Consider the following 16,895-nt stretch of genomic DNA (forward strand, 5'->3'; position numbering starts at 1 on the left):
TTCTTCACTCACTCACTCACACACACACACACACACACACACACACACACACACACACACACACACACATATATATATATATATATATATATATATATATATATATATATATATATATATATATAGTTTGATGGTGCTTATGTTCAGCATTGAATTTTTTTTGTCATACTCTACAGTGGTGGTCAATGACTTATATGAAAGTAGACTCTATGGGCTTTAAGGAATAAGTATTTCTGTTTTACTTAGCCTATAAGGGACAACAAATAGAAGTTCTAAAAAATAAAAACACAAAAAAATGAAAAAGTTATTATTTTTCACACAAATGTTGAAAATTTTGCAGCAATTAAATAATTGTTTTTTTTTACTGATCAATTTCATTCTGTCAGCTGGGGGTTAAGGGGATGAAGGAATAAGGGTGATTAACAACATTTTTTTTTCCTTATGATAACAACTATGTGAATGCTAACATTTAGCTTTCAGATGCAGATAAAAGGCTTATATAAACACCAAGAGTAATAGACACAGTACCAGTTACTGTAGACTCCAGTGATGTGTACTAGATTTCACTCTTGCTGTTATAGTTCTTCAAGTTTAGGTTTTTTAATTTCTTAAATCAACTCATTGATAGAAAGTCAACCAATGAGAGCTTATTTATATAAATATATGATTATAGAGAAGCTTAAAATATAGTGATTAGATAAGTTAGATTGTTGTCTTTTGAAAAGTAGTAATTAATGTAATGTAATTAATGTAATTAAAGAACACAAATAATAAACAATAGACTTAAGTACGGTAGGAAAACAAGTAGCCTGATTAGATGAGAGGTAGCTTATGCTGAGAACTACATTAATGCTTTAAGTGATGGATATCATTGTGTGAAATCTCAAATGTCAAATTTTGTTTCTGTGCCTTAAGGTTTAATGGTAACAACCCTTTAATTTATGTGTTATAATCTGAAGCAAAGCATTTATATCTGAAGTGTATATTCAGTTGCAATTCTATTGTTTTCTTCTCCATTTTTCTTTCTCATTACAACATTATTGATCCTATTCAGGATTTCAGAGATTAGTGTTACTTTTTAGCAGAGCCTGAAAATGGGTTGGGCATAGACTAAAATGAATTGATAAATAATAAAATGCATTGTGATATATTAATGTTCAGCGCCTGGTCCTTGAAGAATTCAGAAAGAATTTTAAGATATTATTCTCTGATATTAATACTATTAAATATGACAAAATTTCACAATTAAACAAATGAGCATTTTCTTTTTTATTACAAACAATGTTTCAAAGAAAATTTTATTCAGTGCATAACAAGAGTATATGAAGTTAGGTTGTGCTGAGTGTAAGATATGTATTAAGCACATAGCATTTAGCTCTCAAATAACCAATTAAGTATGATTAGCTCAGTCAAACAATCTTCTGAAGAAGCTCTTCTTAACTGGAGACATTTTCGGAGTTATGGGGGCTTTGCGGTGCAATGTCTTCATTGGGATTCTCTTCAAAGGCAATATCTTGCGTGGCGGAGTCATTTCCTGCCTCGCAAGATCTCCATGGTCGAGGCAATAATACTTGCTGTTATTCTGAGAGAGACGTTGTAGTAGACTCTCTGAGAGCTCCATACACTGAGCATGGACCCAGTGTCCACCTTCACCTCTGGAACAGAAGATCATAGCTGGTCTGGTAAGCTCAGTTGAGTAAAAGGGCTCCCAAGTGTTGATGTCAACCTGACATGTGAGGCAGCACTTTATCCAATAACCGGTCTGAGATTCATCCTCTTCATCTTCTTCGTTGTAGGTGTCGCCCTCTCCATCACTGCTGTATTCCATCTCATGGGGTTCACGGCCAAAATATAGCTCTTCTGAATCTTCTAGGGGTGCTGAATCCTCAAAATCAGTGGATTCTTGACTGCATGTCTGGGTTGCATCCTCCCCATCTCCCTCTTGTTTGAAGCTTAACTGGTAAAAATAATAGGCATCTGCAGGTGTATGATTTGTCCCAGAAGGTATAACAATTAATGCACTTCCCTTTTCTAGGGTTCCACCAAACCAGGTACGGCTTTGGCTGATCTCACTGCTCCACTCAGGAGGCTCTCTGGGCTCCATGCGTATTCCAACATCATCTAGTACAACATAGGTGCACAGCATTCTCTTCTGGGAATCTGACTGGTAACCACCAAGAATAATGTATTCATGTGCAGGGCCTATGGGAGTAGCAATGGCACTTGTGATGGAGAGACCATCATTAAGGATCTCACAGGAGAGTAATGGACTGCCTAAAAAGAGCTCTACATGCAGCCTGAACAGGCGAGGTGGTCGGCAGTCAGTAGAGGCAATGTGGCCACCCAAGATGTAGACATAGTCCTCTCGTGCCAATGCCAGGTGGAAAGACTGGCCGTCAGTGAGCTCTGGGACGGTGTGTGCTGAACAGCAGCCAAACTCCAGATCCATGAGGTAAATCTGGGGTGGACAATCCACCATGCAGTTCCAGTTCTCTGTTGTTCTTTCAGCAGGAGGCATGTAGGATCTGCCACCAAATAGAACACAGGCAGTTTTCCCTCTGCTGTGGACTACACTAAGGGTGTGGCCATGTCGTGCTTCTGGGAGCTCGCCAACTAACTCTTTCTCCTGGCATCTCAGTGTGACCTTCCTATTACATCCATGGCTGTCAACACTAAGCATGTAAAGGCTTGATGATAGCTCATTGTTAGGGGTTCGGCCTCCGTGAATGAGGTAACACTCTGGGTTTTCATTGTGAGGCTCTAAGTGAGCAATTGCTGGGTAACGTAGAGGTGGAAGATAACAAGAATTGTTGGAAAATGAGATGGCACGCAATTTGAGCTCCCCATTTTTAATCCGAACACCAAATATGCCTGTGGGGCAGGAACGTTTGGGCCATCCTTTCTGACCAAAAAGATAAGGATCACCTTCTAGGTGAAATAAGGAGCAGCCAGGCTGCAGAAGACTTGCACAGTTTACAGCAGTCAGGTGCTTCAAGTACATTTTTCTTCAGAATGCTGTAGGATTTAATGAGAAATGACATGTGAGTTAATTTGTGATCTGTTCAAACTGAAATAATGTTGGAATAAGAATCAGCATTTGCAATTAAACAACGATGGAACTTTTGTTTTTAATCGTTTTCTGGGACACTAAAAACCGACGCACCATTCCGCCTTAAATGTTGTAGTTCATTCCGCCTCTTTTTCCTTGACTATAGAGTTTAGTCGCATCACATCCCAGCGTGCATTGCGAAACGCGGTTGCCTGAGGAACGGTTACTAGTTGGTAGGTTGTCTGTTCTGTCAGCCGTGAAGTGTTTGGTATTGTTTATATTATATTAGCGTTTAGTTCATCCGGCAATCATAAAATAATAAAACAGCATAATTTAAGCACTTAGCAATTTTAATAAATTAAATACTGTTTGATTTACAGCGTAGTTAGCATGTTAGCTAAGCAGCAACATGACAACTCGACAAGAAAACCTCACATAGTTTGTTAGTTAACCTTGGTATTTATACGAATGGCGATATTTTATTTACATTTAAATCGTTACTATATATCTCATAAAGCACAACATTTGTAGCCACGTATTTCTTGTTTACTTACGTTTTCGACAAACGTCCAAAATTTATTTTAATCAACCTTAATATCCTTAATAGCTCTTCTTGTGATCACGGTAAATAAACATACACCTAAGAAATGGTTAGTGTCTATAGTTCACTACTAGTCACGTGTTCTTACCTCTGTCAGTGGAATCCTCAGGATCTCTGGGTAAAAAAAAAAAAAAGAAAGAAAAGAAATATAAATTAGTAGTAGTAAAGAATGTGTTTAAATTATGCATTATAGCTGTTTACCTTATTGTTAGATTTGAGTGATGAAGAGCTGTGGAGCTTGTGAAGCTTGGCTGATTCTGATCACAGCTTAATATTGAGGTCAACTGCCTGTAACTGCTTCAGCAGGTGGCTGAGCAAAACACCACATCAGGAACAGGTTCAAATGTAAACAAGCTTGAATGTAGTTATACATTAGGGAAACGTACAAGTGCATGTACAAGTAAATAATATATAGCTGTGGCGATGATAAGACAGACGATAATAATGATGATGATAATAATAATAATAATAATAATAATAATAATAATAATAAACAACATCCTCGTCATGTGAATTTGAGAAGATAAACAATAATAAATAATAAACAATAATAAAATAAGATTTTAGAAGAATGTACATTCTATACATAGTAAGCAAATCATTTTACTGTAATACCTTGAAAGATATATTAATTGACATAATATATTATGTAGTTTTTTGTATATTCATTGAATTTCAGAATAATCAGCATTAATAAACATTTTTTATTAATAATTAATAATAATAATTATTAATTATTATTAATTAGCACGGTGGCTTAGTGGTTAGCACGTTCGCCTCACACCTCCAGGGTCGGGGTTCGATTCCCGCCTCCACCTTGTGTGTGTGGAGTTTGCATGTTCTCCCCGTGCCTCAGGGGTTTCCTCCGGGTACTCCGGTTTCCTCCCCCAGTCCAAAGACATGCATGGTAGGTTGATTGGCATCTCTGGAAAATTGTCCCTAGTGTGTGATTGCGTGAGTGAATGAGAGTGTGTGTGCCCTGCGATGGGTTGGCACTCCGTCCAGGGTGTATCCTGCCTTGATGCCCAATGACGCCTGAGATAGGCACAGGCTCCCCGTGACCCGAGGTAGTTCGGATAAGCGGTAGAAGATGAATGAATGAATGAATGAATTATTATTAATTAATTATTAATTATATAATAATTATTAATAATATTAAATAATCATTAATAAACATCAGATTGGTCTAACGTGTAACTCGTGTATCACTAAGGAGCATTATCTATGGGTGAGATTGATAACTTAGATAAATCAAACTTAAATGTATCCATTATAGGGAAATTAGTGCACCATGATCATAGATATCATGTGAAAGGCTAGATAAATAAATATGATAATATTGCAATATGACAAAAAAAAAAAAACGATGTTAGTTTTATGATATGTATGTTTGGGATGGGGGGCATGGTGGCTTAGTGGTTAGCACGTTTGCCTCACACCTCCAGGGTTGGGGGTTCGATTCCTGCCTCCGCCTTGTGTGTGTGGAGTTTGCATGTTCTCCCCGTGCCTCGGGGGTTTCCTCCCCCGGTCCAAAGACATGCATGGTAGGTTGATTGGCATCTCTGGAAAATTGTCTGTAGTGTGTAAGTGAATGAGTGTGTGTGTGCCCTGCGATGGGTTGGCACTCCGTCCAGGGTGTATCCTTCCTTGGTGCCCGCTGACGCCTGAGATGGCTCCCTGTGACCCGAGGTAGTTCGGATAAGCGGTAGAAAATGAATGAATGAATAAATGTTTGGGATAATAACATCAGAAAATGTGTAAATATAGAATTGTGGATGTCTATGTGGAGAAATGTTTTAAATGGAATAACTGCAGTATAAAATAGGCCAAACAAAATAAAACACTATACCTTGCAACCTATTTGCCATATGTTTAAAATATACAAGGGTAAAGTACTGCCTAGGGCAGAGGTATTCGAACTGTGGAGAAGGGATTGCCAAGGGAAGGGGCAGGTTAAATATTTAAATAGCTGTATCAGACCTGCCAACCTTCATGTCTTTTGTACAATTTAACATCATAGCACACTTGAATGCAGAAAGATTTGTTTTCTTTTCTCCTCCCTCATGACAGAAAATGTGCAGATGATATCGACATCTACATATGAGTTTTGAATGATTGACAGTTATGAAGGTGTTTAAAACTCTAGTATTAATGCTGCATTGAGATGAAATGACATCAGTTTCTGGTGCATCAGAGCTAGAAAGTGAAGAGGAAAAAACATCACCTCCAGGTTAATCTTTTGTTATTAACAAGCCAAGCAGCAAACCGTGATGAGTGATGCATTTTTATCACCTCATGACAGTGAACTGTACTGTCAATGTTATAGATTTAACAAGCAATTATGTTTGCTTTGTTGACTGATCTGAAGCAAAAACCTCTAGTCGAGTCCAGCCTAACTGTCACTCCTGGAAGCCCTGTCCCTTCCTCTGTTTCACAGTAGACTTGCTTTATTCTGGCTTAATTGTCCTGTGGTGCAAATGTTTTCTGACCCTGTACAAGGGGAATTTTTAATTAAGTCAATTAATGTGAAATATAAGCTATGAGTGTATATGCCTTACTTACCATAAAATAAGTATACAGAAAATAGACATTAACTAGGTTTCGTTTGTCAATCTGGGCTTTAACGTTGTGGTGCAAATCCTCAGTAAACTGTGACTCCTGGGGAAATATTTTGAATATGTAAGGCTGAAGTGCAATTAAAGGCTATCAGTGACTGTATAGTTATAATATCAAAGGTACAGTGATTAGACTGTTCACTTTTCATCCCTGAACAAGCAGAAAATAGTGAGAGAGCTTGAAATGATTGAGAGAGACTAAAAGAGTTTGAGAAAGTGGGTGACAGCTGTTTTGAGGTAATTAGCATAATGTTTTTGTGTGTTTAGGGGCTGTGTTGTGTGTGTGTGTGTGTGTGTGTGTGTGTGTTTGGAGGAATGATCATGTGCAAAACAAAGTGCTGTAACCACTAGTGCCTGGAAGAGCGTAAGTGCTGAAAAACACAAACACTCGAGCACCTGTGTCTCAAAGCTGTTTCTGAGGCTCAGGGCAGAAGAGAGTGGCTTAATTGACTCCTTGGTGCCAGGCTCTGAAAAAGACATGATATAACTGACTTCTTAATCAGCTGTGGAGATATATTTTAAATGTGTTTAAATTATACTGTCATAACCCAGCCTTTCTGTGTAGTGTGAGTCTGGATTTGTCTGCCCTCAAAGCGGAAAGTCACATTGCGACTCTGAAGGTGACAAACTCTGAGTGAGTGGGATACAGAGCAGTACAGCGAAGGCCTGAGGCCATGATGGTGAATTTTATTTATTAATTGATAGCACAAGTTAATTAGACTGTAGTGTGCCACCTGTTTCTGTCCCTCGGAACGGTACACTAGCCTCCACTGAAGGAAGAGTTTGATAAACGACAGGGTGACAGCTCAGATGTTCCGATGATCATTTTGCGTGGTCGTTCATTACACTTTAATGCCACAGTAATCATCACCTCTCTTTACTAATTGTAATTGAACTGAACTTCGAAATAATAAGTTCACCTTAATCAGGGCTAATGTGGCTGTAATGTGTATTATTATGTGATTAAGTGACCTAACAAGTAGTGCAGTCTAACTCTAATCATCTGTCTCACTTTATTATTATCTCTGTGCCCACATCTGCTTCCCTTCATATAAACTACAACTGGGGTGGTTTATTGTAAGCAGTTTTAAAGATATTGATTTTTAAAGGATTTTACTTCCTCTTGGGTATTGTAATTTCCTGTCTCTGTCTGTTGTCCATGCAGGTTTGGCAAGATGCCTAGTGTGCAAGATGATTCAGGCACCATTCCTCAGTCCATGATGGAAGCTCTTGAGCTGTTCTGTACCTTACCGGAGCAGTCCTACGAGCAGTTCCTGTCAACATTCATGCCCCTGAGCACAGGTCAGTCTCTGGACATAACTCTTGTAGAAAAATACTACCCCAAAATAGTACATAAAAACATTTTTCACATTATTTCATAATTAGTAATCTTCTTGTCTCTGCTTTCTTCTCTCCTCGTAGAGAATGTGATTGCTGGTTTGAAGTTTCCTGAAGAAGAAAGCAAAACCTGCCTTGTAGAGCTGAACGGTGTGAAACTGGACAAAAAGGTGCATAGTTAAACAGCATGCAACGATCAGGAGACACTGTTATGGTGAACAATTTTAATAATTAATTGTTTGGCCAAACCGCAGTACGATATAATAAAATCAAGCATCTTTATTTAGCTGTAAGCATCTAATGTAAAGTTTTCATTTATTTAAAGTATTATTGGCTATTGCATGGTCAGGAATAAGCATTTGATTGACTGGTGTGGTTAATTGACTCCACTGTGTGTACAACAGAAATAAATTTGAGACTCGTCAGGCTACAGAGTTAGAAGAGTCATGGCCAGTAATTAAACAACCTCAGAGTACAGAACAGTGACAAAAGTCAGTTTATACTGAGACATAAAACATTACTTATTCATTTATTCGTTCATTAGCCTTCATCATATAAACAGGGTGGACATGTAAACTCACACCCGACATTTCACAATCAGTAACTCGAGCTGAGCATTAAACCACATACCCTGGAGCTGTGAGACATCAATGCTATTCATGATGCCCATTAAATTTGAAATTAAAATTGAACCGAGCAAATGGCTTGTTGTGGTTATGTACACCTGAGGAAGAGTTGTGATTATATAAACTAATAATTTAGGGATAGTGTTAAGGCTTTGTTGTGCTGGTGTGTGAAGTAGTTGCTCTGGGACTATTTACTGAACAGCATCAATGTGAAGAACTTCTGACTGGGCGGCTGCTGATATTCCTGTTATGACACTCTGTGTCTTTTACTGCCATACTGAGGACACTTTATACAGTAGCTGTGGGAGCAGAGAAAGGTTCAGGAAGACAGATTAGCGTATTGAATCTTCCGAGGGAGTAGCATATATAGACAAGGTGAGGTCCTTCAAGATATAAATCTGCTACTTGAAGTTGGCAGGCCTCTCGGGGGCAGAGCTGCAAAAGCAGAGAGTAGTCTGTCTGCTTTCTCCTAAAGTCAACAACAAATTAATTGGTTTTCTGAACATTTAAGGAGAGAATGTTGTCTACGTTCCAGACAGTAAGAAGGGCAAAGTTGTCCTTGTAAGCTGAATATCAGCACCATGACAGCTGTGATTTGCAGCATGAGGAATTTGCAGCATGATGAATTTGCATCAGGATGGATGAAAGAATGAATACAAAAGCAAACAAACAAAGCAAGAGCCAAAAACAGAGACCACAGTGAGGACTATAGGACTACAAACCTACTTACAGAACCTCAGTCAAATCTAACTCTTCATAGTCAAAATGTAATTTCCTCCTACTTATTCTGTCTTTATGAACACATGCACAAACATGCTCCAACACTTTGAGCAAATGGACCACTTCCAGCAATTAATGACTTCCTCTTGATAGGAGTATGGTTCTCGTGTGCCTGAAAGGTACGTAAGACCCCTTGCTGTGTTATATATTGATCTCTCCAGGGTTCTAGTTAGCAGGATATCAATTGATGTCAATACCATCTGGTACTTACAACGCTAGACATGTCAATGCAGAGAAGGCTGGTGCCATATTTAGCTGTTGGAACCCGGACGAGAAAAGCCTGCTCAGTGTTATCAACAGCCCGATGCTGCAGTGCATTTGAGTTTAAATGACATAGATAAGATAAAGGAAAACTATGGATTATGCATACATGTGCACATTTGGCTCACAGTGGGCAAAGTCACACTTAATGAGACTTCTGTATTAGCTAGGTACAGTATCAGTTTTTATTCCAGATCAACTTGTTCACAGATAATGGATGTGACCATGTAACGAGATGTAATGTAACCTCTGAACTGTGTAGTGGAATTTCTTTAGATGTATGTCATTTTTTGTTATTGTCAGATCGAATGCAAACCATTCAAAATGCAACAGTTAGAAGATGTTATCTATTTTCCACATGCTAAACAATTTTTCTTTTTTGATCACCGTTAAATATCTGTTATTACTTCTAAAATAGTTTGTCACACACTCATTTATTTAGAATGAGCATGAATTTAGTAAAAAAAAAAAAAAAAAAAGATATTATCTATGATTGTTCACCCAGAACTGGCTTATCTATTTATAAATGATGGATGCAGATATGACTTTTATTCAGTAGGATTATTAATGCTGTGTTACCTTGTACACAAAACACCTACACACTTTTCTGTGGCACATCCATCAATGCAAAGAAACCACCACTGCTGATATGGTTTGTATGATGATTCTCTCTCTCTCTCTCTCTCTCTCTCTGTCTCTCTCACACACACACACACACACGCGCACACACACACACACACCAGTCATAGCTAAATAGACAAGTGTATTTACCAGAGATGGGGACTCGAGTCATATGACTTGACTCGAGTCGGACTTAAGTCGCAAGTTTGAGATTTGAGACTTGCTTGACAAATATTAAAAAAAGACTCGACTTTGACTTGACATTCATGACTTGAGACTTGACTTGGACTTGAGTTAAATGACTCGAAATAGCTTGTTTTTTGTTTTTGTTTTATCTTTTTTGTCTATTTTGTTTTTAAATCTGTTTTTAAACGCACGCAAAAGCGTAATCTAACCACGTGACGCAGCAGGCAAGCAGAGGGAGCGCGCGCACTAACTAATAAACCTTAACAGTCGTGACGAAACATGGAAGGCGCTACACCAAACATAATTAAGTTCGGGTACTGGGATTTTGTGCAAGATGAGAAGAGAAGATCAGCAGTATGCGACCACATCGCTCACATTTGAATGACAAATTTCTATCAAATTAAATTTTTTGTAAGCGCCATGTAGTGTAAATGGTTGGTCACCGTTTATGTGGAAATGTCAGCTTTTTTGCAGTAGCACTTATAATTGGTCTTCAGTGTTAGGCTTTGAGTGAAAAGCGTATGGATCGTTTATGGGGATGCACATATATATAAAAAACATAAATATAAATATAAAAAACTTCAGAGTTGCAAGCAGAGCCATATTCTTGTCTAGCATGCACACGCGCACACATTCAATTTAAAGGGATAGTTCACCCAAAAATAAAAAAAATTCTTTTATAATTTTCTCGCCCTCATGATGGTACAAACCTGTATAAATTTCTTTGTTCTGATGAACACGGAGGAAGATATTTTAAGGAATGTTTATAACTAAACCATTCATGAGCCCCATTCACTTCCATAGTATTCTTTTTTTCACTAAGGAAGTGAATGGGGTTCGTGAATGGTTTGGTTATAAACAGTCCTCAAAATATCTACGTGTGTTCATCAAAACAAAGAAATTTATACAGGTTTGTAACATCATGAGGGTGAGAAAATGATGACAGAATTTTCATTTTTAGGAACGTTTTATTTATTTAGTTTCATTTTAACTATCCCTTTAATTAATAAATTACACTCACTCCAATCATCTCTCTCCCTCTCTCTCTCTCTCTCAAGGTTTGTGGGATTCAATAATTTACGTTTTTTTGGTTGACATGATTGATTGTTGTTGTTATTCTGTTGTTAAAAAGGAAGGATCTAATTTAAGGATGTGTTCATGTCCCATTAAAAGGGAATGCCTGTTCAAAAAATGCCATTTGGTTGCATAGAAACCATTGTACTTTTTATATATCTACTTTTCCATGGTCTTCTGCCATGTTTGAGGCATATTGAAACTTTTCATGCTTTTATGTTGGCCTTATTTCAGTTACATTTACATCTTATTCTTTGTATTTTTGATTTTTATTCATTTTTAGATTTTTATTGTATTTACAACTCACCTGTATGTGGACACCTTTTAAAAATAAATGCATATAATCATTTTTGTTGCAAATAAAACTCTCATAGTTCATAAATACTGTAGATTTAACTTTGTTTAATATATACATTTAGTTAAATCATCAAACATCTGTATGACTTGCCAGTGACTTGCTTGACTCAAGCTACGACTTGACTTGCTTGACATAAAGCAGTGACTTGACTTGACTTGACTTGACTCTCACAAAAAATGACTCGGACTTGCTTGAGACTTGAAGGTTAAGACTTGAGACTTACTTGTGACTTGCACATGTGTGACTTACTCCCACCTCTGGTATTTACACCTTAATAATCTGATACTGATCAAATTCAAACTTATTGTTTAAGTATACAGATACTTTTATATCTAAAATTACATTAAGGCTATTGACTGATTAAAGCAATCTGGAAAATTCACCTTAATTTAATCAGGATACTCGGTGCATGTAAACAATTAACCGTATAGCTGTTGTTAAAAATGCTTGTTTCCATAGAGTGTAGAGTCAAATAATTATTCCACAGTGCTGTTGTTTCAATGTGCCATTCTGTTTGCCCAGAAGGTGTTAATTCATTTTCTGTAACAGCTGCATCTCTGACAAGAGGCCTGATTGTGAGGTTTATATTAAAGCATTAAAGCATATTATTATATTGTTTTAATATGTAGCTTTGGAACAGCTTGGACGTATAGACACTACTTGTAAACAGAAAAACTGTGTAATGGGATACCTGGACTATGAACTGTGATGGTTTTTAGTTTTAAAATTGTGTTGATCTCCAGTTTCTGGTACTGCCATTTTGTCCTGTTTGTCCCTCCTAACGTGATCAAAAATTTTTTTTCTGTAAGCTATTTAAGACTAATACCTTAATAGTTAATACCTATTAATACCTATTTTCAAGAGAGTTTAAGAAATATCATGAACACTGCTTTGTCCCTCTTTACACAATGTCTTTAAATGTCCACAACGTTCAAGCCCAAAATGATTTCACTGTTTTTTCACTGTTTCCAATACATACAGCCAGGAACTGTAGCAATATCAAATGCTTAGCTGGATTGGTGGGGTTTTAAGTGAATGTGCAGTAATGCACACATTTTAAAGAAGAACAGTTTTTTTGATTTTGTCTATCTATCTATCTATCTATCTATCTATCTATCTATCTATCTATCTATCTATCTATCTATCTATCTATCTATCTATTTTTTTTTTTTAACAGGTTGACATAGAAGAAGAGACTGAAGACATAAATAACATGGAAGGTAAATTGTGGTTTAACTTAAGATGTCTGCAATACATCACAATATGTTGAACCAAAGTATGAGTGCTAATTCATTTAGAAAAGGAAGTGCCTACATGTTTTATCAAAAGCAGTGTTTTTGTTTTGGTCAAGAAATGTATTTTGGATATATATATATATATATATATATATATATATATATATATGACACTGCAATAGAGTGATCGCATTCAGTAATTGCATAGGCAGTAATGTACATATATAAAAAGCATTTAATATGGTTTATTGAGAATCATGTGTACACTATTTTGGTAATTAGGGCCTCCAGCCATCTGATAATGTATTACTATTTATCATGCATATTCAGTCCCTGTAAATTACAAGTGACTGGTCTGGTCTTAGAGAAGCTTTACTGGCATACTTTAATGTGCTCACCGAGCAGGTCTATAATGAGAGAGAACATGCATCAGCCTTGCTATTCATCTCCATGAGCCTCTGCCTTAGTGCTAATGACCTCTAATTAAAGAAAACCTGGCCACAGAAACTCCACAGAAACCATGCATGTAAAGAGGAAGCTCGTAGTAAAGATGATGCTCAGAGTCCATAGAGGTAGGTTTCTCTAAGATGTTAGGGTAAAAGATAAGGATGAGAGTCAGTGAATATTAAAAGATGAAATTAATCTGTATGAAAAGCACAAGGTGTGGCATTTTGGATGTCAGTCAAATGCATTCAATATCAGGAAAATAGTCTGAACTCCACACTAATTAGTATGAGTAATTATGCAGGGACTGTGATATGTAAAATGAGAGAGAGAGAGAGAGAGAGAGAGAGAGAATGAATGCAGAGCTCAGCCTGACACAGAACACTGTGTAATTGCCCTCATGGCAAGGTTCAGTGACACATGGCTGGCATACAGATCCTAAACCAGGTTGGGAAATAGTTGCCAGGGCCAGCTGGTGAAAGACTCGTAAGAACGCACAGGCTACTTTTGTTTCCTCCAGCTGTTTATAGGCAATGAAGTCTTTTATGAGACGACATAACAGCAGCTTTTCTGACTCATTAGTAAAATGAAGATTTGTCCTCTGTTGCTTTATTGTGATTGTTAATGACTTTGCTTTTGTAATGCTGCATTATCAATACAAGCAGCCCAGAGAAGAAAAATGTGGATGTAACCAACCAGTGTTTATGTACCCAAGGGTCACACACACACACACACACACACACACACACACACACACACACACACACACACACACACACACAGATGCTTGCTTCTCTCTCAGCAAAAATATGACATTCACTGGATGAGTAATTAGCTTTAATTATGCTTTAATTAAGATCATCATTGCTTACACTCCTGCCAAGCATTCACACACACACACACGCACGCACGCACGCACGCACACACACACACACACACACACACACGCACACACACACACAGCGCTGAGAGAGTGCAACAGGAGTGCTTGCATTTGTGATTCGTCAGTGAGAAATGTTCATTGCTGATCTCAATAGTCCTGACATAAAACCTCAACATTACTTGTGTTTTTGTGCTTTTGATTGGTTTCTCCCTTTAGGTGAACTGTTCCTCAATTGGGTTATAGTCTTATGATTGACTTGGCCAGTCTAAAACCTCCCACTTTTTTCTTCTGTTGAGTTTAATGCTATTTCATGCTTAGCTATTAATGACAAGTTTATGGCTGTAAATAAGATAATTGTTGTGATTTGTTTCATTGTGTCACTACATGGTATCACATCTGACTAATGCCACAGACTTGGAAAAGATGAGATGCATTTGCTTAGAATCTGAAGCAGGAAAAACTTCTTTATCCATGTGATTGTAAATATTTGTCATTGCTCACATTTTGCACACAGTTTGCGATTTAGACAAGAGAAGGTAAATCAAATGAAAAATCTCCCCTTTTCTGATGTATGTAAGCTTTGTATCTAGTCTTCAGTCCAATGCTATTTTTAATGTCTTATTTTGTTGAATATATTTGTTTTCTTGTAAATACAGTGCAATACAAAAAAAAAAAAAATCAAGTAAACTTTGCATAATGGCTTGCATGTTTATGCACTTGCAGTAGGTTATTAATATTGTCCTCTTCCTGTTAAAAGTGTGTGTGCTTCCTGGAGAAGTTGAGGAAGATTCACCAGCCTACACTCCTGCTTTCTGTCACCACACACAGCTTGAGCTCTCTTCTACTGACATGGACCATATGACACACACGGCACTGAGCAATACAGAGAGCCAGGTATACAACCAATTAATCGTTTATGGCTCTCCACAGCACACTCTCTATATTCATATGTTCCTTTAGCGTTACACACTACCAATTCAATCTAATAATAGGTTTGTATCAGATATTAAATAGCACTGAAGTGAAATGGCAAGTTATCTAAATTGATTCAAACTGCTTGAAATTGGTTCAAACAATGTAATTTGGTTAATAAACATGCATAAACATGCAGTGAAATTGGAGCAAAGCTTGTGTTTCGTGTTCAATTCTGCAGAGCTGTGACATCATTTTCTCTCCCCAGACCGAAAGTGAGGAGGTTGTGCCTTTCAGTCTGGATGACACCTTCGATTATGACAACGTTACACTGTCTCACAAGTATCCTGTTAAATCCAGCAACTGTGGATCATCATGACCCATAATTGCCAGCTCTCTGACAAATGTACTAGCACAGAAGTTGCCAAGTAAACAGTAAAAAAGCCAATCATTAAGATATTTACAACACATTAAAGAACAAGTCGTGCTTTGTTTTGAGCACACTCAACTTTCAAATCTTTCCTGGATGTCCTTTTTTAAAGACTGTTCCCAATAACCATTCAGCCCACAAATAGGAGCAATAGTGTGTTTGACATGTTGCTGCTCTAATCATGTGTATTCTCACAGAGCATTTAAAAAAAAAAACTCCTCAGTACATTAAAGGCCCAGGGCACTGCAAACAACCAGACTACAACAGCAATGTCACTTTTCTGTATGTGAGAAACTGTAGCTGCCCACTGAGCGCACTTTTGGGAGAGCAATTAAATACATGCCGTTACAGTATGCATCATACTGTGCTTTATTCACTGGAACAAAACACTTAAAGTTTTTTTTTTTTCTTTTTCCCTTTGTAAGCATTTGAAAACCAGATTAAAAGCCATGTATTTCAAATTTGCCCTTTTATTCTTGATTTTTTTTTTATTGACATTTTAAAGAAATTATAAAAATGTCTACCATTGAGTACCATGTGTCATTTCTCACTGTGTTCTGTAATTTATCCACCCATACATATGTGATTTTTTTTCCCTTTAACCTTTTAGAGTATTTGAGAGGTGTCAGGAATTCAACTAAGGTAGCTGAACTATGACCGTTCATTTACTTCTCTAAAACATTAAGAAGATTTTGTGCATATTGCAGCTGCCTGCTCTGTCTGTGGCTGTGCATTTTTAATGCCCTTTGGTGTCATCTCACATTTAATTGGTGGGTGGAAGTGTTGGAACATGCCGGAAAGGAACAAGACCTTTTCAGGAAACAGGGACACTCTGTTACACAGTTTAAATCTAGACTTGTTAGTAGAAAAATAGATGAATGCTGAGAGTAATTGCAGTGTTCTTGTGTAGTGCAAAGCTGGAATGTTGCCATTGTTGCTATCATACCTTAATTTGTATTGATGGACTTGTAGAAATAATGTCTTAGACAAAAGTCCTTAATCAGCTGTGCAAGCTAAATGCTTTTAAAGCTGAAGGAGTTGAAAACCGTTGATATTCACTATGATGTATTATCTGTTGTCAAAACATGACATTCCTGTTCCACAGAGTTCCAAAGTTCTGTGAGTATAGATGATGAGCTCTTTTTCTTCAAGTTATTTTAATTCACTGCTCATAATTGTATGTTCATAGCTGTTGAAGTGTCTCACCACTGGAAAGGACAAATCTGTCATTGTCATGATGGAAATCTGCTCAACAAAGTGACCAGCCAGGTTCCTCTTGGTTTTTTCAAGCTGATTGCATCTTTTACAGGGGAGAATATAAACAACTCCTGTGGTGATGGATGAAGAGGGATGGGTCAATAAAACTGATCATTGGCTGGGCATTTAATTGACCATTTAATTAAAAAACAATGTGATCTCAGAGACTTGCTGATCTACTGGAATTTTCACTGATTTAGTCCCTCTGCAACATTCTGTGTAAAA

The 16,895-nt window shown here is 37.3% G+C and overlaps 2 protein-coding genes across 6 annotated transcripts; one reads left to right on the plus strand and one right to left on the minus strand.

Moving 5' to 3' along the window:
* Window positions 1–1,260: 1,260 nt before the first annotated feature.
* Window positions 1,261–3,935, minus strand: rag2 (recombination activating gene 2). 2 transcript variants are annotated; one of them, XM_060887029.1, is made up of 3 exons: window positions 3,852–3,935; window positions 3,739–3,764; window positions 1,261–3,015 (listed from the first exon to the last, which is right to left on the minus strand). In XM_060887029.1, the coding sequence occupies exon 3, from the start codon at window positions 2,999–3,001 to the stop codon at window positions 1,406–1,408; it is 1,596 nt and encodes a 531-aa protein (XP_060743012.1). In that variant the 5' UTR covers window positions 3,002–3,015; window positions 3,739–3,764; window positions 3,852–3,935; the 3' UTR covers window positions 1,261–1,405. The 2 variants fall into 2 exon arrangements, with proteins under 2 accessions (XP_060743012.1, XP_060743013.1); XM_060887030.1 differs by lacking the exons at window positions 3,739–3,764; window positions 3,852–3,935 and adding an exon at window positions 3,604–3,665.
* On the plus strand, window positions 3,217–15,943 carry iftap (intraflagellar transport associated protein). Of its 4 annotated transcripts, XM_060887031.1 has the most exons (7): window positions 3,267–3,282; window positions 6,831–6,945; window positions 7,431–7,567; window positions 7,688–7,773; window positions 12,687–12,729; window positions 14,829–14,965; window positions 15,252–15,943. In XM_060887031.1, the coding sequence occupies exons 3-7, from the start codon at window positions 7,441–7,443 to the stop codon at window positions 15,360–15,362; spliced, it is 504 nt and encodes a 167-aa protein (XP_060743014.1). In that variant the 5' UTR covers window positions 3,267–3,282; window positions 6,831–6,945; window positions 7,431–7,440; the 3' UTR covers window positions 15,363–15,943. The 4 variants fall into 4 exon arrangements, with proteins under 4 accessions (XP_060743015.1, XP_060743014.1, XP_060743016.1 ...); XM_060887032.1 differs by lacking the exon at window positions 6,831–6,945 and having other exon boundaries at window positions 3,217–3,282; XM_060887033.1 differs by lacking the exon at window positions 3,267–3,282 and having other exon boundaries at window positions 6,247–6,945.
* The last annotated feature ends 952 nt before the right edge of the window (window positions 15,944–16,895 follow it).

The sequence above is a fragment of the Tachysurus vachellii genome, chromosome 14 (genome assembly GCF_030014155.1).
Source record: "Tachysurus vachellii isolate PV-2020 chromosome 14, HZAU_Pvac_v1, whole genome shotgun sequence".
Lineage (NCBI taxonomy): Eukaryota > Metazoa > Chordata > Actinopteri > Siluriformes > Bagridae > Tachysurus > Tachysurus vachellii.

Coding starts and splice junctions, on each gene's coding strand:
- iftap (XM_060887032.1), top strand. CDS start 7,441: ATGCCTAGTGTGCAAGATGATTCAGGCACCATTCCTCAGTCCATGATG. Junction 7,568..7,687: donor ATTCATGCCCCTGAGCACAG/GTCAGTCTCTGG, acceptor CTCTCCTCGTAG/AGAATGTGATTGCTGGTTTG. Junction 7,774..12,686: donor GTGTGAAACTGGACAAAAAG/GTGCATAGTTAA, acceptor TTTTTTTAACAG/GTTGACATAGAAGAAGAGAC.
- rag2 (XM_060887029.1), bottom strand. CDS start 3,001: ATGTACTTGAAGCACCTGACTGCTGTAAACTGTGCAAGTCTTCTGCAG.